Raw genomic sequence first — 24,651 nt, 5'->3', positions numbered from 1 at the left:
TGTTACAAAGGTTATATCAATAAACAACAGCCAACAAATTGCACACAAAAAAATAACAACAACATCATCATCATCAGATTGACCATCCAAATACTAATTCTATCTGCTTCTATTTTGACCCTCAAGAAATCATTTTGGAAACCATTAATGTTTGCATATATTTTGAATTAACTGGCATTTTGATCATTTATTTTCTTTTTCCGTGTATCTACTGCCTCTGAGACGTATTTTACAATTGAGAGGATAATATTTTCGTCATTTGATGTTAAGACACTGACCAGGTCTTTCCTCTTTGTTGCAGCTGTTTTAAAGAGTGTACAGTTTTCCCGAACCTCCTCTTATCCTTTGCAACTGAACATGAAATGTATCTCATCTTCTTTACTCTCGCTACACATTGGACAAGGAGATGTTAATCCACCTGTCTCAAACCATCTATTGAGAGAGAGAGAGAGAGAGAGAGCGTTCGCCCATATATGCACTGAATCATGACGACAGCAGTAGCGAGCCCACACACAGCGGGCCCCAACACACGTCGCGCACTGCTGCTCAACTCTGAAGGCGGACGGTTGTAAGAAGCGGAGAACACATAACACATTGATCATTCCACAACACATCTTTGATCAAGCAGAAAACATATTATCAGTCACAACTGTATAATTACAATTGCTTATTTTGGGATCTTTTCGAGAGGGATTAACGAGACGGGGGAGTATCGGCACGGGGGAGTATCGGCACGGGGGAGTATCGACTCGGGGGAGTATCGGCACGGGGGGAGTATCGGCACGGGGGAGTATCGACTCGGGGGAGTATCGGCACGGGGGAGTATCGACTCGGGGGGAGTATCGGCACGGGGGAGTATCGACTCGGGGGAGTATCGGCACGGGGGAGTATCGGGCTGACGCCCCGCTTACCAGTACCCAAAAGTGCATGTATCGTTGAACATACATAGGCTTTGGGGAACACAAACCAGAGGGAATATACATAGACCGGGGGGAACATAGACCTTGAGGAACATACACCTGAGGGAGTATAAACCTAGGGGAACATAGACCTGGGGGAACACAGACCTTGCGGAATATAGATCGACCTCTAGGAGTACGACATAGATCTGGGCCGGGAACTTAGTTCTGGGGGAACATAGAGCTGGGGGAACATAGACCTGGAGGAAGACAAGTTAGACCTAGGGTAAGTCAGACCTGGGGGAACTTAGACATAGGGTAACTCAGACCTCGGGGAACTTAATCATGGGGTAACTCCGACCTGGGGGAACTTAGACATGGGGTAACTCAGACCTGGGGGAACTTAGACATGGGGTAACTCAGACCTGGGGGAACTTAGGACATAGGGTAACTCGGACCTGGGGGAACTTAGGACATAGGGTAACTCAGACCTCGGGGAACTTAATCATGGGGTAACTCCGACCTGGGGGAACTTAATCATGGGGTAACTCAGACCTGGGGGAACTTAATCATGGGGTAACTCCGACCTGGGGGAACTTGGACCTAGGGTAACTGAAGGTGTCAGACCTGGACTGAAGAACTCAGACCTGCGGGGGGTGGGAGGGCAGGGGGAGGACTTAGACCTGGGGCGACTTGAGACCTGTACTGGGGGAAAATCACTACTATAATCTATATATATGTCTATGGGGAAAATAGACATGCCCCAAGTGCCGGTCGGGGTTTGCTGCACGAACCGATGACAATTATTGCATGCTGTTCACACTGGCTTGCTTACCTCACGCTACACGGCGGTCACAGCTTTTTTTTTTTCTTCTTCTTCTGTTTTTTTTCTTGGGGGGTGGGGGGATGGGGGGGGAGGGGGGGTTGTTTTTTTTTCGGGGGTGGGGGTTGGGGGGGACACTCAGAAGTGCCCAACGAGTTGGTAGATCGCCAAGTCTAAGCTGAGGCACTGAGATATAAATGCATGTGTGTGTGTGTGTGTGTGTGTGTGTGTGTGTGTGTGTGTGTGTGTGCGTGTGTGTGTGTGTGTGTGTATAATGTCTATGGGCCGAGACGTGGCGCTGTCAACGTCACGTGATTGTCGACACCTGCACCCGCCTCAGGAATAAAAACAGTCCCCCATGCTCATTCCCTCCCCACCCCCATCCCTCCATCTCCAAATACCAATGGTGTGAATCTCATCCCCTCCCCACCCCATCCCTCCATCTCCAAATACCAGTGGTGTGAATCTCATCCCCTCCCCACCCCCTGATCTCCAAATACCAATGGTGTGAATCTCATCCCCTCCCCACCCCATCCCTCCATCTCCAAATACCAATGGTGTGAATCTCATCCCCTCCCCACCCCATCCCTCCATCTCCAAATACCAATGGTGTGAATCTCATCCCCTCCCTACCCCCATCCCTCCATCTCCAAATACCAATGGTGTGAATTGCATCCCCTCCCTACCCCCATCCCTCCATCTCCAAATACCAGTGGTGTGAATCTCATCCCCTCCCCACCCCCATCCCTCCATCTCCAAATACCAGTGGTGTGAATCTCATCCCCTCCCCACCCCCATCCCTCCATCTCCAAATACCAATGGTGTGAATCTCATCCCCTCCCCAAATACCAATGGTGTGAATCTCATCCCCTCACCACCCCCATCTCCAAATACCAATGGTGTGAATCTCATCCCCTCCCCACCTGCGTCCCCTGATCCCCAAATGTGAGGCGATCCCACAAAGGGTACATTAAGGGTCATTTTGAAGATTTTCAGATATTTGCATAATCAAAAACTAGAGAAATAAAGCTTCACAAACTTATACTTCGTTTTCATGTAGGTTTATTCAAACAAAAGTTATATTAGTTTAAATACAGTATGTAGCATGACGGCCATTTTGAGAAAATGCCACTTTTAAGTTGGCAGAGCTATCCTGATAAAATGTCCATAGCAACAGGGGTTATTTCTTCACTAAAATCAATGAAACCTGGTGAAAATCATTATCACCCCTTCCTGTTTCAAACCAAACCAAAAAGAAATGTGTAAAAACTGTTGTTTTCTGAAGTGTTGTGGTTCGATTCCAAGAGAGAGGGGAGTTAAGCAGGGGGGGGATGTGGGATCAACTAATGATGCACTCACTCACTCTCTCCTCACATCAATAGCAGGGCCACATGGAGTGGTTTTTATAGAGTGTTTATTTTACAATACAGCACACACACTAAGCAGTTCACCCAACTTAGCAAAAGCAACACACACTAGGGCAGCACACACTGCCTACTTAAAGAGTACTTCCTACAAGCAGCATCTACAAGCAACACCTACAAGCAGCACCTACAACTACAAGCAGCACACCTGGAACACAAACACAAAACCAAAACCCAGGTCAGGTAAAATCTCAAAATATCCTGACATCACTGACATGAAAGGCCTATACCCTCTCAGCACCTTTCATCACATGTCCACCAGTATGCACTCCTCTTACACATAGATCTGTGTGAGGTAATGCAAGCTTCATCAAGCTTACCTGCCACCAACAGTGACATACCATACGGTGTACAAAACATATCACTGACCAGTACAACCCAGAGTGTTCAACTCATGTTACCCATCATACAATAAAACTGTGTTACCATGACCAAACAAATCTCCTCTTTGTCTTCACAAGGTATCCCAATGCCTTCAGATGGCTATCAATATTGCTTGGCAAACACACACACACACACACACACACACACGCACGCACACACATGCGTGTATGCACCAATGACCAATGCATGAGTGTGCACACACACACACATACTGACAGAGAAAGAGATGTGGAAAAGTCATGAATGTTGCAATGAGATTAATTAAGATTAAAAACAACAACAGGCAAAAAAACAAAACAAAAACAAAACAAAACAAACAAACTTGTGTGTATAAACAAAAAGAGTCAGCTAGTATCACAAATGGATTATGGAAATTCATTAGATTTGGTAGAAGAGTAGATGTTATAAAAACCTTTCCAGTTACTTCCTTTATGATGACATGGTAAGATGCGAAGTGAAAGCTAGTCTTGATAGTGGATTTCCAACAAGACTGCAGACACAATGATCTTTGCTGAAATCCAAGACCAATGCTCAAGGTCAAAACGTGGCATATCAACAGAAAAGATCTTTTGGTGCAAGAGAGATCAGGTTTTGTATGAAATTTTCAAACCATAGATTTATATAACATGTAAATTTTATATCTTTATAGTTGGGTGGGTTTTTACAACAAAATTCATTCCAGTGAAGCTTAACGTCAAAAAGTAAAAATAATTTGTACAATTTGAGTCGACAGTCTTTGGAATCATCTCCAAACCAACAATGCGCAGACTTCTTCAAAATGGAGCAGAGCCTTTCTGGGCCTTCTCCCAAAAAGTCGACTGAAGAAACATGTCAGTAATTCACAGTTTCAATTTCTCGAGGCGTCACTGCATTTGGACAAATCCATATCCGCTACACCACAGATGCTAAGCAGATGCCTGGCCAGCAGCATAACCCAACGCACTCAGTCAGGCCTTGAGTGCATGCATATTATGTATTTGTGTACCGATCATAGTGGATTTCTGCTTCATAATTTTGCCAGAAGACAACACTGTCATTGCTGTGAGTTCTTTTTCAGTGCACAAAGTGCATGCTGCATACGGGACATCTGTTCATTGTCTCGTGGGAATGACAAGATGCTCGGTTTGATTATCCAAACTTGGGAGAAAGGGTGAAAGAGGGAATGGAACCCAGACCCTCAAGGACTGTATTGGCAGATGAGCGTCTTAACCACTCTGCCACCTTTCCCCTTCCAGTTGTTCTCATGACATTGAAGAGGTGGGTGGAGGTTTGTGAGCCATGGCATAACTGTATGTGTGCTTGCTGTGGAAGCTGGTGTGTGTGTGTGTGTGTGTGTGTTTTGTGGGAGCTGGGGTGTGTGTGTAGTGAGAGCAGGAGCTGGTGTTATGGTAGGTGGTGTACGTGTGTGTATTGCAGGAGCTGGTGTGTGTGTATGTTGTGGGAGCTGGTGTGTTGCATTTCTTTTGTCACGACTCGTCAGTGTGAAATTCTCCCTGTGGAGAGCGCATTGCCACAATGCAGCACCACCCACATACATTTCTCTGTCTGCCTGTGCATTTTTTTTCCTAGCAAAGTGGACTTTCCTTCAGTTTTTGCCAGGAAAACCTATTTTTTGCCTAGGATTCTTTTGAGCTAAGTAAATGCTGCACATGCCACATTTTATCATCTCATCCCAATGACTAGTGTCCAGACCACCACTCAAGGTCAAGTGGAGGAGGACAATGTGGCAAGTGTGGGATTTGACCATGTGCCCTCAGATTCTCACAGTTCCAATGTGGGCATGTTACCACAAGGCTACCACTCCATTACGAGAGAGCTGTGGTGAGCGTGTCTGTGTGTGATTCTGTAGAAGCTGGGTGAGAGTGCAGAAGAACTGATATTTGCTTGTGCCTTATCAGTTTGTGGAATATATGTAATGTGTGTGTGTGTGTGTGTCTCCAGTTCCCCTGAGTGATAACTTGTGTCTGTGCCCTTGTGTGTGTACATGTGGTTTTGCTAAAGTTTGATGAACATGGCCCACTGTAATTCATGTTGTCATTTTATTTTGCCTTATCTGTACCTTTCATTCAAACCTCACTTCATTCAATTTCACTGTAGTTTTGTTTCCTATCTACAGTAGGTTCTGAAGACCTGACCTGTTGGGATTATGCAAAGGTCGGGCATCTGGTTTTGCTTCTTTTAGCACGTGGTGTGGTGTATGGATTTTGTGGTGTATGGATTTTATATCTCCTTGATACTGGTCAGCATTCCAAGTGAACTGTGAAGTCCCCTACACAGACAGAAGATAATGTGAAAAGTTTGTGTTGACTGTCATCTTTTCTTTCATTTAATGATACATCTGATTTTGACAACTGGTTTGTCTGTTTCTAAAATTCAAGCAGCTCTCCCTGGGAAACTTGCATTAGCCCCTCACACATTTTTCTGCCTAAAATAATGCAACAATTTCCCTTTCCCCAAATGAGCGGAATTTTCTGAAGAATATTGTCAGGACAACTCTTAACGCACTGGATCTTATTTATGTTTTTACCAACCTAACCGTGTGCAGCATGCACTCAGCGCACGTAAAAGAACCCACGGCAACAAAAGGGTTGCTCCTGGCAAAATTATGTAGAAAAATCCACTTCGATGGGAAAAACAAATAAAACTGCATGCAGGAAAAAGTACAAAAAACAGGTGCCGCTGTAGTATAGCAAAGCGGTCTCTGTGGGGACAGCAGCCTGAATTTCACACACACAAATCTGTTGTGATAAAAAAAAAAAATAAAAAAAAAAATCCTGTAAAAATCCTGGGGCATTTCGGTTTTCACTCACTGCTGAAATCAAACCCAGGATCTTCAGTTAGAAATCCTTTCGCCATCTGTGTATTATAATTCATATACTTGTGCATGTGCCTAAGTGTATCTAAGATGTGCAAATAAATTTGGATGTGCCTTTTAATGACTGCATAAATGGTATTTACGTGCCTTTAATTGAATGCACATTTAAAATGGTTTGTGTACTTTACTAATTTCTGACCTTTTGAAAGTTATTCTCAACAAGCAGGCATCCACAGTACAACTGCAAACAATACATGAAGCAAAATGTCATCCACCAAATACTTTAATAACACTTGCTCTTTCACAATTTTCAACAAAACATTTTCACGATCACATCATACATTCATAGTGCCACACACGCACACCCATTCTGCACTTACAATGGATTTGTGGTATATACATGTTGGAATTTAAAATATTTCACAATACACGTTGGAATTTAAAATATTTCACAACAATCAGCCTTTTTTATTGCTAATTCTCAGTATAGTCTGTAAACAGAAATAACTCAAAAAAAAACTTTGCTGAATACTTTCTTCAGAGTAAATGTTAACCGATTTGTTTCATAATTTTTAGCTCACACAAACTAGACCAGGTTATTGTTATTGCAACTGGAAATATAAATGTAAATCTGTTTGCATTGTACAACATAATGTAAATATAACTCAATATTCTGACAAAATAAAACATAACTTTACAAAATTTTATGTTCAATAAAATATATAAACACAAAACAAATATGACACAAAAGGATATTTTGCAAAAAAATAACTTTTCAACATTTTGTGTGTGTGTGTGTGCGTGTGTGTGTGTGTGTTATTATGACATAAAATGAAAAAACCCACAACAAAAACTTCAGCAGACTTAACAAAAAAGATTAAATCTTAACCAATTTTCTTCTGCTTTGTCTAGATCTAGTCAGAGGATTCAGTGTCCACCCACGTTCATGCTTTTAGCCTCTAGTGTTCCAATGAAATGACTGAAATGAACAGCAGCAGGTGAACCCACAAAACACCAGGGAATCAGTCACTCACTCACGTACACAGCCCTACACAGATCCAGCCCAGTCACTACACACTCTGTGCCCTCATAACTCGTCCCTCTCCTGCTCCTCCTCCTCCTCACCCCCAGGGGGTGGGGCACCGCCGGCTCCTTCATATAGTTTGCTAATGATGGGTTGAATCACCTCCTCCACTTCCTTCTTCTTGTTCTTGAACTCCTCCGTGTCGGCCTCCTGGTGCCCCTCCAGCCAGGAGATGGCCTCATCCAGGGTTTCTGTGATCTTCTCCTTGTCCTCCTCGCTCAGCTTGGCGCCCAGCTTCTCCTTGTCGTTCACCTGGTTCTTCAGCGAGTAGGCGTAGCTCTCCAGCTCGTTCTTGGCGTCCACACGCTCCTTCAGCTTCTTGTCCTCGTCGGCGTACTTCTCCGCATCGTTGATCATGCGCTCAATGTCTTCCGGGGACAGGCGGTTGTGGTCGTTCTTGATGACGATGTCGTTCTTGTTGCCTGTGCCCTTGTCCTCAGCAGACACTCTCAGGATGCCGTTGACGTCAATCTCAAAGGTGACCTCAATCTGAGGCACGCCTCGGGGTGCGGGGGGGATGCCGGTCAGATCGAACTTGCCCAGCAGGTGGTTGTCCTTGGTCATGGAGCGCTCCCCCTCAAAGACCTGGATGGTGACGGTGGGCTGGTTGTCGGCGGCCGTGGAGAAGATCTGAGACTTCTTGGTGGGGACAACAGTGTTGCGGGGGATCAGTTTGGTCATGACGCCGCCCACGGTCTCGATACCCAGGGTCAGGGGGTTGACATCCAGCAGCACCAGGTCTCCAGTGTCTTCCTCCCCACTCAGCACGCCTGCCTGCACTGCTGCGCCATAGGCCACCGCCTCGTCAGGGTTGATACCGCGGTTTGGTTCCTGTAATAGTCAACAGGCTGCTGATGTGTGCACTGCACTGAAGAGGCTGGTAATCACTATGCTTTTCTTGACACATTGTCTTCACTATTGGTTACTACACTTTCAAGACCTAAAAATTCAAAACCAATCAACTCTTGTATGTCCTGATAACACTTCAACACTAATGAATTTGTGAGCAGAAGTGGGTGTATACACTGACAGAGAAGTAACCAATGATAAAGATGTGTGTACAAACCCCAGTCCCATTACATTTGGACATGACACTGGTCAAATCAGAGATCAGATAAACCATTCTCCTCTCTAAGCAGCAGACAATCAAGTAACTGCTTACCAATATAAGCCTGTTTTAAGATGGCAAGGAGACTGTCTTGGATACCTTTAACATTTGTTTTAGTTCTAAAGATGCAGACCAATCAATACCTCTCCCCACAAAAATACACAGAATTTCTTGTGTTGCAATGACCATTAATTTTCTGATATTATCACTTTAATGTTCAACAGATTATGTTTTTACTCCTGTAGATCTGTCGAACTGAGAGCAACTACAAACCTTATCACAGTGCTGACCATCCAAATGGAAGTGGGTTGGGGAAGGGGAAATAAACCTGTAGGTACACCAGACCACTGACCTTGCCACCGAAGAACTCTTTGACCAGCTGCTGCACCTTGGGGATACGGGTGGACCCTCCCACCAGCACTATCTCATCCACGTCGTCCTTTTTCAGGTCACTGTCCTCCAGAACTTGCTTCACTGGCTTCACTGTGGACCGGAACAGGTCCTGAAAGGTCACACACACACACACACACTGTTATATACCTGAAAGATCAGACAGACAAATGCTGTTAACCGTCTGCAGTGTCCAACAACCTCAAATTCAACTGTCTTAATTGATCCATGCTGTACCTGCATTAAACTCCAGAAAGGCATATATAAAATACAGCAATATTTGACAGAACATTTATTCCACATTTTATTCTCACCATTTACTAATTAAATTACCTTATCCATTATCCACCCTACTCGCCCAATAGTGACTTGTAGTGTAACACCCGAACCTGCCCGGTACCGCCTGCTAAACACGTGCTTACGATGGGCGCAGCCATTGTTTACATAAACAAGTCTCTAGTGAGATTCACAGCCTCATTTTCGGCACTTCCTGCCATGCATTTTGCGCTTTTCAGCGTCTGATTTGCTTGAATTTTGACAAAGTCTTGAATTTTTAAAGTAGCAAGAGGAGTTTGATGATTGCCGAGAGCTTTAGTGTAATCTGAACGACGATTCTGAAGAGGATTTTGAACTGTTTTAATGATTTTCGCATGACAATCTTATAAAAATTGACTGAATTGAGTGACCTAGATATCAACTGACTGAGTTTTGCTGACAATGTGAGTGAAGTTGGTCACTTGAATGTGAATCAATCGCCGGACCTCCGAAATCATGAATCAAACGCCGGACCGCCAAAATCAATACTATCAGGGAGTTAGTCTTGATTTCACTGATATTTATTAGCGTTCTGCAAGATCTTCCAGATTGTGTTAGTTGACTGGAATATATTACCGATTTAGTTTTTTCAAGTTTCAAAGTTTCAAGATAAGTTTGATGACTGTCGAAGAGTAATAGCGTAATCTGAACGACTATTCTGAAGACAATTTCTGCTTGGGATTTTTGTAAAAGTCGATCGTACTGAGTAACCTAGACATCCACCGAGTTTTACTGATATTGAGAGTAGTCGGTACACGAGCGTGAATTGATCGCCGTTTTTCCGAAATTGTGAATTGATCGCCGGACCTCCGAAATCATGAACTGATTGCCGGACCTCTGAAATTGTGATTCAATCACCAGACATCAGAATCGGTACTGTCAGCTGTTGATTGCACTGATACTAATTGGCGTTCTGGATGATCTTCCTGATTTTGTCAGTTCAATGGATTATATTTTTCTTTTCATTATGGAGAAATGACATGTGAGGTAGGTTTGTTGTTTGGTTTTGTTTGTCTGCTGTTGTTCTTCTCCCCACCATCATAGGAAAACACATCATCCATCAAAATAAAAAGATACCAGAGGAGAGATGGGGTGCTGAGAGGGAGCTGCACTGTGTACTTACCATGTTGAGCTCCTCAAACTTGGCGCGGGTGAGCTGCTCGGAAAAGTCCTCGCCGTCCAGGATGGACTCCACCTCCACGCGCACCTGGTGCTGGGAGGACAGGGCCCGCTTGGCCTTCTCCACTTCACGACGCAACTTCTGCACCGCCCGGTTGTCCTTGGTGATGTCCTTGCCCTTCTTCTTCTTGTACAGCTTGATAAAGTGGTCCATCACACGCTGGTCAAAGTCCTCACCGCCTGCAACATGCCATTGAATGCCCCTTTCTGTGCTGGTCTGGGAACAAGTTCGAACCAACTGCCATCACTGTGTGCTGGTCTAAGAACAAGGCAGGACCAACTGCCATCACTGTGTGCTAGTATGAGAACAAGGCAGGACTAACTGCCATCACTTTGTGCTGGTCTGAGAACACGGCAGGACTAACTGCCATCACTGTGTGCTGGTCTGAGAACAAGGCAGGACTAACTGCCATCACTGTGTGCTGGTCTGAGAACAAGGCAGGACTAACTGCCATCACTTTGTGCTGGTCTGAGAACAAGGCAGGACTAACTGCCATCACTGTGTGCTGGTCTGAGAACAAGGCAGGACTAACTGCCATCACTGTGTGCTGGTCTGAGAACAAGGCAGGACTAACTGCCATCACTGTGTGCTGGTGTGAGAACAAGGCAGGACTAACTGCCATCACTGTGTGCTGGTCTGAGAACAAGGCAGGACTAACTGCCATCACTGTGTGCTGGTGTGAGAACAAGGCAGGACTAACTGCCATCACTGTGTGCTGGTCTGAGAACAAGGCAGGACTAACTGCCATCACTGTGTGCTGGTGTGAGAACAAGGCAGGACTAACTGCCATCACTGTGTGCTGGTCTGAGAACAAGGCAGGACTAACTGCCATCACTGTGTGCTGGTCTGAGAACAAGGCAGGACTAACTGCCATCACTGTGTGCTGGTGTGAGAACAAGGCAGGACCAACTGCCATCACTGTATGCTGGTCTGAGAACAAGGCAGGACCAACTGCCATCACTGTGTGCTGGTCTGAGAACACGGCAGGAAACAACTGCCCCTAATGTTTTTGTTCCAGCCCCAACTTCAGTATCTTTCAATGGCACCACTCCAAAAATGCCCCTCCATTTTTCTTACTGGCCACACCTGGATTCAGTGAAGGAATAACACTTCACTGACAAGCTGCATGGCAGTAGTGAAAGGACATAAATAATCCATCAACAAAAATATTAGCCAAACAGTTCATTAAAATCGTTGGATAAAATCATGGCAATGTTTTTCTATTAAATATAGCAATATTTTCAGCGAACACAAAAACATTCATCATAAAGTTTTCCAAGAATTAGGCCAAAATATTTTGGAAAATGAAATCTTTAAGTGATTATATATATGCTCTCAAAAAAACCCTTCAGTCTACAAAAGTTACACAGCTGGCTGAGAGCTAATTTTCAGAGATTCAAATCAAAGAAGTAGAGTGAAAAATACTGCACACAACTTGGGGAAGCACCATCAAATCAGTATTACCTAAATGAGTATCCCCGTTGGTAGCTACCACTTCAAAGACGCCGTTGTCGATAGTGAGAAGAGAGACGTCGAATGTTCCACCACCCAGGTCGAAGACCAGAATGTTTTTCTCTCCGTCACGCTTGTCCAGTCCATAGGCAATAGCAGCAGCAGTACTGTAGAACATAGAATTATAAACATTCCATCCAGTGTCCCATTGTCTTCACTGTTTTCTCTACAGAAATCATACAGCTTAGCAATGACCAGAAAGGAGGATATGAAAGTGTGCTCTACTTCTTCACGTATCAACATAAATATGGTACAATGTGCTAGGTAGTTACTGAAAAAAACAATTGTACCAGTATACAAGAACTTGCGTTAAGAAAGTGAACATTTACTAAAAAATCTATAATTTTGCTATCTTGCTGAGGAATGTCTTCTCCCATCAAAGTAAAAAAGAAAAAAAAAAAAGAAAAAGAAAAAAAAAGAAAAAGAAAACAAAGCCATTCTTACGGTTCATTGATGATTCTCATGACGTTGAGACCAGCAATGGTGCCAGCATCTTTGGTGGCCTGGCGCTGAGCATCGTTGAAGTAGGCTGGCACGGTGACCACAGCGTTGACAATCTTTTTGCCGAGGTAGGCTTCAGCAATGTCCCTCATCTTGCCCAACACCATGGCAGAGATCTCCTCAGGAGCAAAGGTTTTGGTCACCCCGTTCACAATGGCCTGAATGTGGGGCTTTTTGCCCTTGTTCATCACTTTGAAGGGGTAGTACTTGATGTCCTTCTGTACCGCACTGTCATCCCACAAGCGACCAATCAGACGCTTGACATCAAAGATAGTGTTCTCTGGGTTGGAGGTCAGCTGGTTCTTGGCAGCATCACCGATCAGACGCTCATCGCCGTTGAAGGCCACATAGGATGGAGTGATACGGTTACCCTGATCGTTGGCAATAATCTCCACACGACCATTTTTGAACACACCAACACTGCAAAATCAGAACAATGAATGACTACCATAGGTATCAGTTTAACAAGGAAGATTACTCATTACACGTTTTGAGCCACAGTTGAGAAGGGAGGAAGAGGAGAAAATGTACACACCAACACCAGTCTTCATTGGAACTCCTTTCTCAATCAACAGTTTATCATTACTGTTAAATGATAAGCATGCAACCATCTAAATACCATGCACAAGGGCATTCACACTGACATCCACAATCTTGTCTCAAAGTTCGATGTACACGTCTGTCATCAGATTTAATTCATTTAAAGAGGTCCTGCCAAAGAAAATCTTAGGACTCCAGATTAGATTTTTCTCTCTCCAGTTTCCATTATTCTAACCAATCAAAATTACCCACTTAAAGTAGAGTAACAATAAGATACATATCTATCTACATCTAAACCAAATTTGAAAATAAAATACCTGATCAATTTTTCAATTCTGTTTTGAAATTTCTATTTCCACATCACACATTTTCCTATTCATTCACTCTGCAATTACTCACCATGAATATGTTGTTCCTAAATCGATACCAATAACTGTACCGACACTTTCCTTGTCTTTCTTTTTGCTTTCTCCATCATCTTCATCATCCGCCTGTGCATACCATGCTGCACTCAGCAGCAATGCAGCAAAGCAATACGGCACTATGAAACGTTTCATGGTCGACTGCAAAAGAGACAATTGTAAAGAAAATGTTATCAGAAAAGCATGTACTGATGTAAGAACTGAATCCACTGAAAATGAACTATAATATATATACATCTGCACTCTTTATTCAAAATAATAAGAAAAATCTTTTGTGATACACAACAATAGCTACTAATAATTATTCATACGACTGAAGAACATACAAGACATTGACAACTTATTTCTGCAAGTTGGGAGGCCACCTCTAAATTCAAACTGCAGTGAAAAGGTATACAAGAGTATTTACTTCATCTTTTAGTTTTAAAATGCAGATGTACACTGTTCAAAATCAGTTCATATTGAGTAATAATTGAATAAACCACATCAAGAATGTATTCATACCTTTCTCCCCCTTGTTTGACATTACTTCTATCACCCATGCAGTGACAATATAAACCTCATACTCAGAGCTCTAGATGAATCTCTTTAGTTTAATTTGAGTTCAGCGTGTGATCCATATGGGTGCCAATGTAATGTTACATTTGAAGATACTATCGTTTAGTCATGTTAGTGGTTAACTTCATCATGCCCATGACAAATCTTGACAATGTCTAAGCTTAAGACTCCAAACCCTAAATAATTAGCTGATTAATTGGCGACAATTTCTCTAATACTTTAGTACAGAGCTAATCAAGCCTTATACCACGTTGCAAGTAATGACCCTTCAGGTTTCACAGGTTTTAGGCCTGTGAAAACACTACACTGAAGCGCGGCATGTTTAATTCATAATCAACAAATGTCCGGGTAGCCAACTCATCGAACACACAGTCACTGTAATAGGTCTAGTCCTGACAGTCACTCAATATTGTAACACGTTGACAAGTCCCTCCCCCCAAAAAACAACTGTCCAAAATACCGATGACTACGGTTTAACTGCTGTTTTCAGTTGGTTGGTGTGTGTGTTTGCGTATGTATGTGGAGCAAACCAGACGCTACTTACGGGTACAACATAAGAACTATAACCGGGTGTACGTCAAGTACATAACTGGTACTGGTATATATTGACAGTATCATGGCATTGGCTGGAATCTAAATCGCTTTTGGCAAGTGCTGAAAAGACCTTTTGACTAGATTTGTAGATATGTTCCGGAACTCGGGATGCAAAAATAAGAAATTACCACATACATACACTAAACAATAAATAACTTAAAGTCTCTGTCACTTACCTCTCAATTAAGTGTTCTTTCACACGCGCGAGTGTACAGAATCTTACGTACTCAGTCTCACGTTGGATACCGGCTCCTCTAAAAGCGAAACATGCCCATCAATGCGTAGTTTCCACCTTGCATTGACGACGTGCGAAAATCCGATTGGTTTAACGTCTCACACTCGGAATCTATTGATTGGTTGAAGTAAGCATTGCATATTATGCTTAAGTAAAAAGATTAAAAGTGAATTCTAGACAGTAAATTGAATTTATATACAAGAAAGGTGTCTTTTAAAAATATTATCTACAAATAATTTTTTTTAAAGATTTATACTCTCGCTTCGACGATACTTTATCTATGAGCATGCGCAAAACGGAATGCTGAGTGCTCATGGGAAATAGAGTGACGCTCTCTTCCCGCCTGACCACAGAAGGAGAAGGACGGACCATGGAAGCGAAGGGGGCTGCGGGGACTGACCCGATCTGCGAAATGTTGGTATGAGATCTATGTGCGGTTGTTTAGTTTTAATCAGTGCAGTTACCACCAAGTAGATGTGCCATTATATAGTAACGCATATATTCGTACATCAGGCCTAGCTTTTTTTCCCAGGAGAAAAGTCATCTTGCACCTAGGAATGAAAGATGAAAAACCACGTGGACCGGTCGAGATCGTTCAATGCCAGTACATAAGAGACACTCACTTTAAATAGAGTGTAGGGTATTACATGCATTTCTTTTTTTTCCGCTTAAAGTGGATGGCGTGTATTTGTTTGAATAATAATAAAAAAAAAAAAAAGTTTCGTTTAGATCGTTTACAATGTCCTTTTGATTCAGCGTTGGATACTGTCAAATATCGACCAGGGGCAAAAGATTTTGCAGCACTTAGATACGTGGGCATGCCAGGAGTTTCACTTTAAAAAAAAAAAAACAAAAACCAAACAAACCAGTAATTGTAACATCGGGCACTACTCTACCACCATGTTATTTACGCCACCATCATTTTATTGATATGATTCTGCCATGATTCATCCCGATAAAGCATTCTTATATGTGTACAAGTTCAGCCCACAATTCATGCAAGAGTGAAACGGCACTGTTCTGTAAGTCCCTAGTATATGGAGCAGCATGAAGGAAGAGCGTTTCAGTTCCAGGAACAAGTGTTAAGCATTCTGGAGTTAACTCATCATGGCCTTTGGCATATATTTTTGTGTGAAAAGGGTTTCATAGCTGAAACAATGTCCATGCTCTGAAATGTTAGTTTAGTTCTAATAAATGTTAGTTTAGTCCATTAGAACTTGCTCTGTTTTAGATGCCAGATCCAGATGGACCAGAAAAGCGTGGCTAGGGTACACAGGTCTCGAAACCTACACAGGGGCATTTAGAGAAGCTGCCAATGATGACTTTTCAAGGTCTCAGAAATACCCTGTTGACATTGTCACCAAACCTGAGGCAGCTATGCAATTGCTCATTTGATGGGAATTCTGCAAATGCTTTGGATTGAATGGTGATAAATGCTCACTTATTTCATTTTCTGTGAAACATGCCTTCAGGATGGTGATAAGGGTTGCTCTGTTGATCCTTGTGGACCATGGATGTATTGGCCCTAACATTGATCACAAGTCTAAATCGCCAAAATGTTCTGATAATTTGTGAGCCGTCTTATATGGGGACATGCCTTATTTCACATATCTGAATGACTACACTGCCTCACTTTGGTAAATCTCTTTCAAAGAGGCCAGCAAGCATTGAATTTTCTTTTGAAATTTGTTTCAGCCCACAATTTATGCAAGAGTAAAACGGCACTGTGTTCTGTAAGTCCCTAGTATTAAATGGAGCAGCATGAAGGAAGAGCGTTTCAGTTCCAGAAACAAGTGTTAAGCATTCTGGAGTTAACTCATCATGGCCTTAGGCATATTTTTTGTGTGAAAAGGGTTTCATAACTGAAACAATATTCATGCTCTGAAATGTTAAAGTCTATTAGAACTTGCTCAGTTTTAGATGCCAGATCCAGATGGACCAGAAATCACAGGGGTATTTAGAGAAGCTGCCAATGATGACTTTTCAAGGTCTCAGAAATACCCTGTCGACATTGTCACCAAACCTGAGGCAGCTATTCAATTGCTCATTTGATAGGAATTCTGCAAATGCTTTGGATTGAATGGTGATAAATGCTCACTTATTTCATTTTCTGTGAAACATGCCTTCAGGATGGTGATAAGGGTTGCTCTGTTGATCCTTGTGGACCATGGATGTATTGGCCCTAACATTGATCACAAGTCTAAATCGCCAAAATGTTCTGATAATTTGTGAGCCGTCTTATATGGGGACATGCCTTATTTCACATATCTGAATGACTACACTGCCTCACTTTGGTAAATCTCTTTCAAAGAGGCCAGCAAGCATTGAATTTTCTTTTGAAATTTGTTTCAGCCCACAATTTATGCAAGAGTAAAACGGCACTGTGTTCTGTTAGTCCCTAGTATTAAATGGAGCAGCATGAAGGAAGAGCGTTTCAGTTCCAGAAACAAGTGTTAAGCATTCTGGAGTTAACTCATCATGGCCTTAGGCATATTTTTTGTGTGAAAAGGGTTTCATAACTGAAACAATATTCATGCTCTGAAATGTTAAAGTCTGTTAGAACTTGCTCAGTTTTAGATGCCAGATCCAGATGGACCAGAAATCACAGGGGCATTTAGAGAAGCTGCCAATGATGACTTTTCAAGGTCTCAGAAATACCCTGTCGACATTGTCACCAAACCTGAGGCAGCTATTCAATTGCTCATTTGATAGGAATTCTGCAAATGCTTTGGATTGAATGGTGATAAATGCTCACTTGTTTCATTTTCTGTGAAACATGCCTTCAGGATGGTGATAAGGGTTGCTCTATTGATCCTAGTGGACCATGGATGTATTTGCCCTAACGTTGATCACAAGTCTAAATCACCAAAATATTCTGATCTAATTTGTGAGCTGTCTTATATGGGGACATGTCTTGTTTCACATATCTGAATGACTACACTGCCTCACTTTGGTAAATCCAGAGGTCAGCAGGCATTGAATTTTCTTTCGAAATTTGGAATGTGTGAACAGGAGACATGTTGCATGTAGCAAGACAACTGAGCAAGAAAGAAATCATTGCTGAAAATAGGGTCTGTGGTCAGCTTATGGTTAAAAAGCCCATTTCAGTCCCACTTCACACATTTAGCACACTGAAAAAGAAACAGTAGCAGCAATGGTGTTCTCTGACAAAAATTAGGTAGATAAAATCTATGAAAGGTATTAAAATGAACATGCTTATACTCCAGGCCTGACTTCACATTTGGGGTATGCTGCTTGTCAGGCATCGGCTTAGATGTATAGCATATATGGATTTGTCAGAATGTAGTGGTGCTCCTCTGAGAAATGGAAATAATTAATATAATCAAAATGACTGCAGAGGGAGGATATGTGAAAGTGACTTTTTACTTTGATATATTGCTGATGCCTGTGATGACAATATTTGCTACTCTTGACTGTCAGGATGACGAATCGTTACCACCATTTTTGTCTGAGGCATGATTGATGAAAAAAAACAAACCCACTACTAGTGAATTATGAGTACAGCTTGTGTGTACCAAGTACAGCTTGAAGAGATCACACGGGCTAGAGCTTGAAGCAGGTTTGGAAATATTTACTTTTCCTGGAGAAGCATAGGATACCTTGATGTTGAATTAATTGGGTTACCTTGTTTTCAGGATGTTAGGAGTAGAGCACTGGTTTGACTGACTGAAAACTGCATTCTGAAAACATACTGTTGGTGGGAACAGGTAAAATGTCTAATTGGAGCTGTCAACTTCATAAACTGTGTTCATGATGAATGCAAATGCTGACCATCTGTGATCGACAGCGAATGCCCCCGACTGAGACACAGTTCATGGAGGTGTGCAGCTCTGTAGTGGCTATGTTAATTGTGAATGATAGGCTTGGTTTAGATGGTATGGGACGGTTGATTTAAGAAAATCGGTGTGATGGTTGTAGTTTAGACTAGTTTAATTTGACGTTGACACTGTTAATTCCAGTCAATACCTTTGGTTACAGGAAGAAGTTTGGAAAACCCAGCCAAAGCAACGGAATATGGATGACCTACAGACAGGATGATGGAAGACTGAATGGTTGGTAAAAACTGGGTTGATTGATAAAGCGAAATAGCTATGGGATTTGTAAAACTGGATTGATCATTTGCTGAATGTTTGGCTAGACTTTGGATGGATAAGACAGTGTGAATGCTTTGTTTGAATATTTTATTTGTTGGACAGTTTAGTGCAGTGGTTAATACTAAAACATTGAGCACAACAGGCTGAAGTTTGTAAAATGTACTGTAGGAAGTGGAACAGACACTTACACAATGACCGTGAATGGCTGGCAAGCGTAGACTGAATGGCTGGCAATACTAATACTGGACTGCTGTGTGATCACATGCACATTTGTCAGAGATGCTGTGGATGATGATTTCATAGTTCAACAGATTTGTCAGTGACGACAAATTTTCGCCCCTAACTGACACAGATCTGGCAATTGAGAACTATGTAAAGTGATTTTGCCTTTTGTTGGTGTGTGCATGTGTTTGATGTTGCTTTGATAGAATTCTTAAATGTTGTTTTTATGTTTCAGTGACTGGAAAAAGTTGGGTGACCCAGCTGATGCCATGGGTTACGGATAATTGGTAAGATGGACAGATGGGACATGAATAGAAATGGAGTAGAATGGTAATTGGGTAGACAGAATGGAGGATCAGCAGTTACTGGGTAGACAGAAAGGTGGATCAGCAGTTACTGCTATTGGATTTGCCAGATGCTGTGGATGATGATTTCATAGTTCAACAGATTTCTAGGTGACGACAAATTTTCGCCCCTAACTGACACAGCAAGTCTTGTTTCCAACCACCCTAATTTTGCTTCAAATGCGGGTAGTCAGTAAATGTGAGGAGTTTTAGCACCAGTTTATGGCTTTCCCTATCTTGTTTTGGAAGCGATCTGGTTTTAGTTGTAATGAAGTAAAACTGTTGAAAAGATGGGAATATGTTAACATTGATCATTCTCTAGCTTCAACTGAAATTAGTGCATATTGGATAAATGGGAAATTTTAGCATTTGCATTGTCTATACAGCAAAAAAGTTCTGGATTTTTTTTTTTTTTTTTTTATTTTTTTTTTTTTTAAAATTAATAATCCTGAAAGTATGCACTGACTAATGGAAGAAACTTAAAAAAAACTGGATTTGTTCATAGGATACTCTGTTTATAAGTAATTTATTATTTTTTTTACCTCATTGATGCATTTGGTTAAAAAAGAATCAGTACACATTATTGCTTTTTGCTCGGGTGGGGAATCTAGGTTAATGGTTTGGTTTTTTTTCTTCTTCTTTTGTCGCTTTCATACATTAATTTGGTATCGTCATTGGGTATTTTACGTCTGTATATATACTTTTTAAATCATTGTAGTGAGTTCTGTGGTCTTTCAATGAAAATTTTGCCAGAGTGGGAGAAATCCAGTTTGATACAATATTTACTTCTGATGTGAAATAGTGATTGAAGTGCAGGGTGCACAGACAGCAGCAAGTGTTCCTGTGTTCTGAGCTGTGTTTAGTGAATCTGATAATGGTCAGCTAAATCTGCACATGATGAACACAAACTAATGGGAATCTCTCTGAATACTCTGATGATTTGTGGACTGATGCAGCCTTCTAGTTTAGATTTTTTTGCTTAAGAAGTGGTCAGTATGAATTAGTGTTGACAGTAAGGTTTGTAGACATAATACACACAACACATGGGTTTCTGGGGCAGGTGCTGAGTGGTGCAACACTTAGACATAATACACACAACAGGTTGGTTTTCTGGGGCAGGTGCTGGGTGGTGAATCACTCTGACATAATACACTTGGCAGGTTGGTTCCTGGGGCAGATGCTGGGTGGTGAATCACTTAATAGTAAAGCTGACGGGCAGATGGAAAGTTGATGATGATACGATTCTGCCATATGACAGATATGATTCCACCCTTAATACCGTTCCATTACATGTCTGAAGACTTTCCACTCTGGTCAGCTTGTTAGACTTAAGGCTTGAAGATAGGTAAAAGGGGTGAGAGGGTGGGGTTGAGTGAATACCAGTGGACATTCAATTAAGTGAGGGGTAAGGGTGCCTTGAGATGCAGTTCAGTTGGTATTCCATGTTGAGCAGATTTTGGGGCGGTCTGTTGCATTGCAACACTCGCCAGTCTGTTAGAAATTCCAGGGCTGGTACTAATGCACATATATGCGTCCTGAAGGTTTGACAGTAGAAAATATATCCAGTAGGCTGTTGGGACGTTTTAACGGTTTCTGAAAAATGAACACACCGAAATGAAACTCATTTTGGGAACTTATCTGACATGGGATTATCTTAAGAATTCTCTGTTTGCCTGGAAACCTTACCTAGACAGTGATGACAAAGGGGCATCTGTGCCGTTGTATTTGTGTAGCAGTGATTTGGAATGTGAACTGTAGTGACTCAGGGTTTTTACTTTGGTTGTAAATTAATATAGGTTGAGGCCAAGAAAAGATTGGTGAGTGGAGTCGTGTGATGACATGTGAGCTGATGTTAAACACAGCTGATGACAGTTTCTCCATCACCCATTGAACTGATGACTCCCTGGCCACACTGGGTGTGGGGTGGTGGAGAAAAACCTGGTGCTGACTGGGTAGCCTACCAGTTAGTGCTTTTTTCTGTCATAATCCTCAATAATTTGGTATGGAAATATTTGCAGGGGGCAGAGTAGATAACTGATAGTCATAAAATATGGTGGTCTGACTGAACATTCGGGGAAGAGAGTATTGGGGAAAGTCTTGATACAGATGTGGCCTTAGTGACCATGTTATATTATGGCCATTTTATGTTGAAGCATCTACCCAACAGTCCAGCTGCGTATTTTGATAAACAAATTGTTTTCCGAGATGGTGGTGACTGTAAACACTAGACACGGTGCAAACGCACCCATTTTAAAGGGAAACAAATGGAACTGCTTGAATATGGAGTTAACTTTGCTACATGGCATGTGTGCCATGTCTGATTTTTGTCTTCAAATCAGAAAACTTGCTACTTCAAAATTTATGAAGATGTACTAAGCCCAGCTTGCTTGTCAGACATTGTGTAGTGTAGTAATGACCAGTCAGATGATGATGTTGAGGCTGATGCCATGCTGCACGTGCTGACAGTCACTCATCACCCACAGAACTGATGACTGGGCACAGTGTCAAAACACAGAAAAATTTTACATTAAATTGTTTGAATTCACTGGTGCTGACTGCAGGGGTCTGAGTGGCATTCCACCTTGGAAAAGTCTGCCTTGGATTGGTGCTCTCTGGCATTGTTGCGTGACTTTGTTTTTGACAAATTTATAAAACATTCTGAAGAGGCAGTCATGTAGATTTCCCAGAGATGCTTCTTTGTACCTGTACATAACATGTTTCCAGCTAGAGAAACATCTTTTTCCAAGTTTTTTTTTTTTTTTTTTTTTTTTTTTAGTCTGTCAAACTGGGATAATAATTACAGATGAAATGAAAGACAGTATTGTATAATGTATCCAAAACATGTTTCAGGCGTGTTTGGAGTTAAAGCAAGCCTTGGGACTGGTGGTGATGCTGGACAGTACAAGAGGTAAGCATGATCTTCACATGGCTGGGTAGTTCAGTTATGCAGAACAAGGCTTGTGGCGATGATGATGATTACCATACATTCGCGGTTTCCACCAGAGAAACTCTCGTTTCAAAGATGGCCCTATCTTCCTTGGATGTCTGAGTCACATGCAGTGAAATTAGTGACAAGTGATTTCTTTCCAGTCTGCAGGCACTGTTTTGATGCCCAACTTGTCGTTGACATGGCTTGTGCTGACTGCCAGTGCCTGTTTTGATGCCTAACTTGTTGTTGACATGACTTATGCTGACTACCAGTAGTGTTTTCACTGTGGCTTGCTCCAGAATGCTGCACTACATAGCTTAGCTCGCCATGCTTGTCATTTGGTTGGCGATGCTTGAATGATGGCAGTGATACTCTTCAGACTTTAGACAGGTATGCTTTTGTTTCCTTGATGATGATGCCCAGCCCAGCCTTTCCCATTTCTAGTTTGTGTGAACATGGTCGCTGGATGAAAGCAAAGTCCCCAAATGGACAGAAGTGATGGGTAGAATGGAATCTGTTTGAACCCTCTTGTGCATGCATCTGTATAGGCTGTATAAAACATGGTAAGGGAGGTAACTCCATTATTTTAAGGTTCTGTATTTGTTGAAATGATACTTAACACTATACTTGTACAGAAGAAAGTACCAAACAAGTGACGATGATGATGATTACCATACATTCGCGGTTTCCACCAGAGAAACTCTCGTTTCAAAGATGGCCCTATCTTCCTTGGATGTCTGAGTCACTTCTTGGTACATTGATTTAAAAAAACCCAGTATGTATAAACATGGAATTGTGATACCCTCTTTAGGCCTTCATGAGAGGTGTATCTGTGTGCATTGTCAGCGTGATGAATGTGTGTGTTCATGAGATGTATCTATGTGCATTGTTGGCATGATTAGTGTGTGTGCAGGATAACGGCAGCAGTGCCAAGGAAAGTGGATGTCTGTCCTGTGCCTGGTCTCCTGACTGCTGCTGTAAGTACTTTGGACTGCTGTCATCCCACTCACCTGGAGTGAAAGTCAATGTCGATGATGATACACTTGAACTCTCTCTCTGAATACAATTGAAAGACAAAATTTAGTTTCCTGAGACATTGACATTATTGGTGATTGTAGGGAAATACTAGTGATTATAGTTGGTGAAGACATGGGTTAGATAATATCTTGGGACATTGACATGGTGATTGTAAGGAAATTCTAGTGGTTATAGTATTTGGTAGATATGCACACACTTGATCTGGTTCAGTATATCCATTTTCCAGGATGGTTCTCAGGTATGCCTCATTTTTGTAACTCAGTTCCTACTGGGCGACTGTAAACAGTGTCATGAGATTTGGACACACAATTATTGAGGTATCAAATAAAGACAGCACAGTGTTTCATAACTAACTTCTAATATGCTTTCTGTACAGCATGAGATAAGAAATATTTTCTCATGACGTAAAATGAGGGTGAATTCATATAGGTGAAATCTGCACTATTCATGAAAAGTTTTTCAGTTTTTTTCTCTCCTGAACTCGCGGAACAATATTCAGCCTTTGCACAAACATAGTGCCTAGTGGTCAAACAGAAGTGAAGAACACAAGTTGAATGTTTGCCAAGTTCTCTGTCATTTGCATACTAGTTTTGTCTTAACCATGACAAGTTTGGTTTTAAAGATGTATGTGCAGTTATTGTGATCAGTGACTTGACACTGGAAGTTGGACATTTGGAGCAGCTCATTGATGATGAAACTACAGATAGGGACAGATGATCTCCCCTGATTATTTATCTTGTTCTGAAATGAGCTCTCTCTACCTTCCTGTGTCACAGCTGTAGCCAACAGAACAGGCTTCAGAAAGTGGACTGTCTGGCTGGGAGTGTTGAGCATTCCCTGCTGTGTATGTGATGTCTGAACTTAAAAGTTCAGGTTTTGGCTACTACTTGTAATTCTGGGTAGGTGTTTGTGTTCCCCGATTTGTTTAAAATGTCAGAACTGTGCAGGGTGATGACGCAGTGTGGCATGTTGTTTTTCAGCAGTTTACATGGGGATCAGATGACAGGAACCATGAGCCCCCTCACGCCACAGCTACAGCACCACTGGGGGGAGGGGGAACCTGGACAAACTACAGTTCTCTGGGAAATAAAGGGCTTGAAACTTGACCACTTGTGTTCTGAGTGGGAGGGAGCATGCAGAGAGAATGTGTTGTGGTGGCTTTGTGATGTAATAATTTATTTGCATGTCTCAGTATAATTTTCTGCTGCAAAAGCAACTT

The 24,651-nt window shown here is 42.0% G+C and overlaps 1 protein-coding gene, 1 long non-coding RNA gene and 4 other non-coding genes across 10 annotated transcripts; 5 read left to right on the top strand and 1 right to left on the bottom strand.

Annotated features, from left to right (window-relative positions):
• Positions 1-6,610: 6,610 nt before the first annotated feature.
• On the bottom strand, positions 6,611-14,884 carry LOC143276223 (endoplasmic reticulum chaperone BiP-like). Its single transcript, XM_076580689.1, has 7 exons — positions 14,726-14,884; positions 13,375-13,538; positions 12,379-12,855; positions 11,887-12,041; positions 10,366-10,601; positions 8,890-9,039; positions 6,611-8,260 (listed from the first exon to the last, which is right to left on the bottom strand). Exons 2-7 carry the CDS (start codon positions 13,530-13,532, stop codon positions 7,433-7,435), a joined length of 2,004 nt encoding a protein of 667 aa, XP_076436804.1. The 5' UTR covers positions 13,533-13,538; positions 14,726-14,884; the 3' UTR covers positions 6,611-7,432.
• A 190-nt stretch (positions 14,885-15,074) lies between these two features.
• Positions 15,075-24,538, top strand: LOC143276235 (uncharacterized). 5 transcript variants are annotated; one of them, XR_013053527.1, is made up of 6 exons: positions 15,075-15,202; positions 18,784-18,857; positions 19,357-19,408; positions 22,316-22,373; positions 23,308-23,371; positions 24,413-24,538. It is a non-coding gene; the product is annotated as an uncharacterized LOC143276235 (long non-coding RNA). The 5 variants fall into 5 exon arrangements; XR_013053526.1 differs by having other exon boundaries at positions 15,111-15,198; positions 23,297-23,371; positions 24,416-24,538; XR_013053525.1 differs by having other exon boundaries at positions 15,112-15,198; positions 24,416-24,538.
• Positions 18,188-18,261, top strand: LOC143276330 (small nucleolar RNA SNORD24). Its single transcript, XR_013053554.1, has one exon. It is a non-coding gene; the product is annotated as a small nucleolar RNA SNORD24 (small nucleolar RNA).
• Positions 19,179-19,254, top strand: LOC143276337 (small nucleolar RNA snR60/Z15/Z230/Z193/J17). Its single transcript, XR_013053561.1, has one exon. It is a non-coding gene; the product is annotated as a small nucleolar RNA snR60/Z15/Z230/Z193/J17 (small nucleolar RNA).
• LOC143276338 (small nucleolar RNA snR60/Z15/Z230/Z193/J17) lies at positions 19,537-19,612 on the top strand. Its single transcript, XR_013053562.1, has one exon. It is a non-coding gene; the product is annotated as a small nucleolar RNA snR60/Z15/Z230/Z193/J17 (small nucleolar RNA).
• Positions 20,691-20,768, top strand: LOC143276336 (small nucleolar RNA SNORD47). The gene has a single exon (XR_013053560.1). It is a non-coding gene; the product is annotated as a small nucleolar RNA SNORD47 (small nucleolar RNA).
• Positions 24,539-24,651: the final 113 nt, after the last annotated feature.

Source organism: Babylonia areolata, chromosome 31, assembly GCF_041734735.1.
Source record: "Babylonia areolata isolate BAREFJ2019XMU chromosome 31, ASM4173473v1, whole genome shotgun sequence".
Taxonomy (NCBI): Eukaryota; Metazoa; Mollusca; class Gastropoda; order Neogastropoda; family Buccinidae; genus Babylonia; species Babylonia areolata.
Note: the sequence above shows the minus strand (reverse complement) of the source record. Positions and strands in the feature narration are given on the sequence as shown.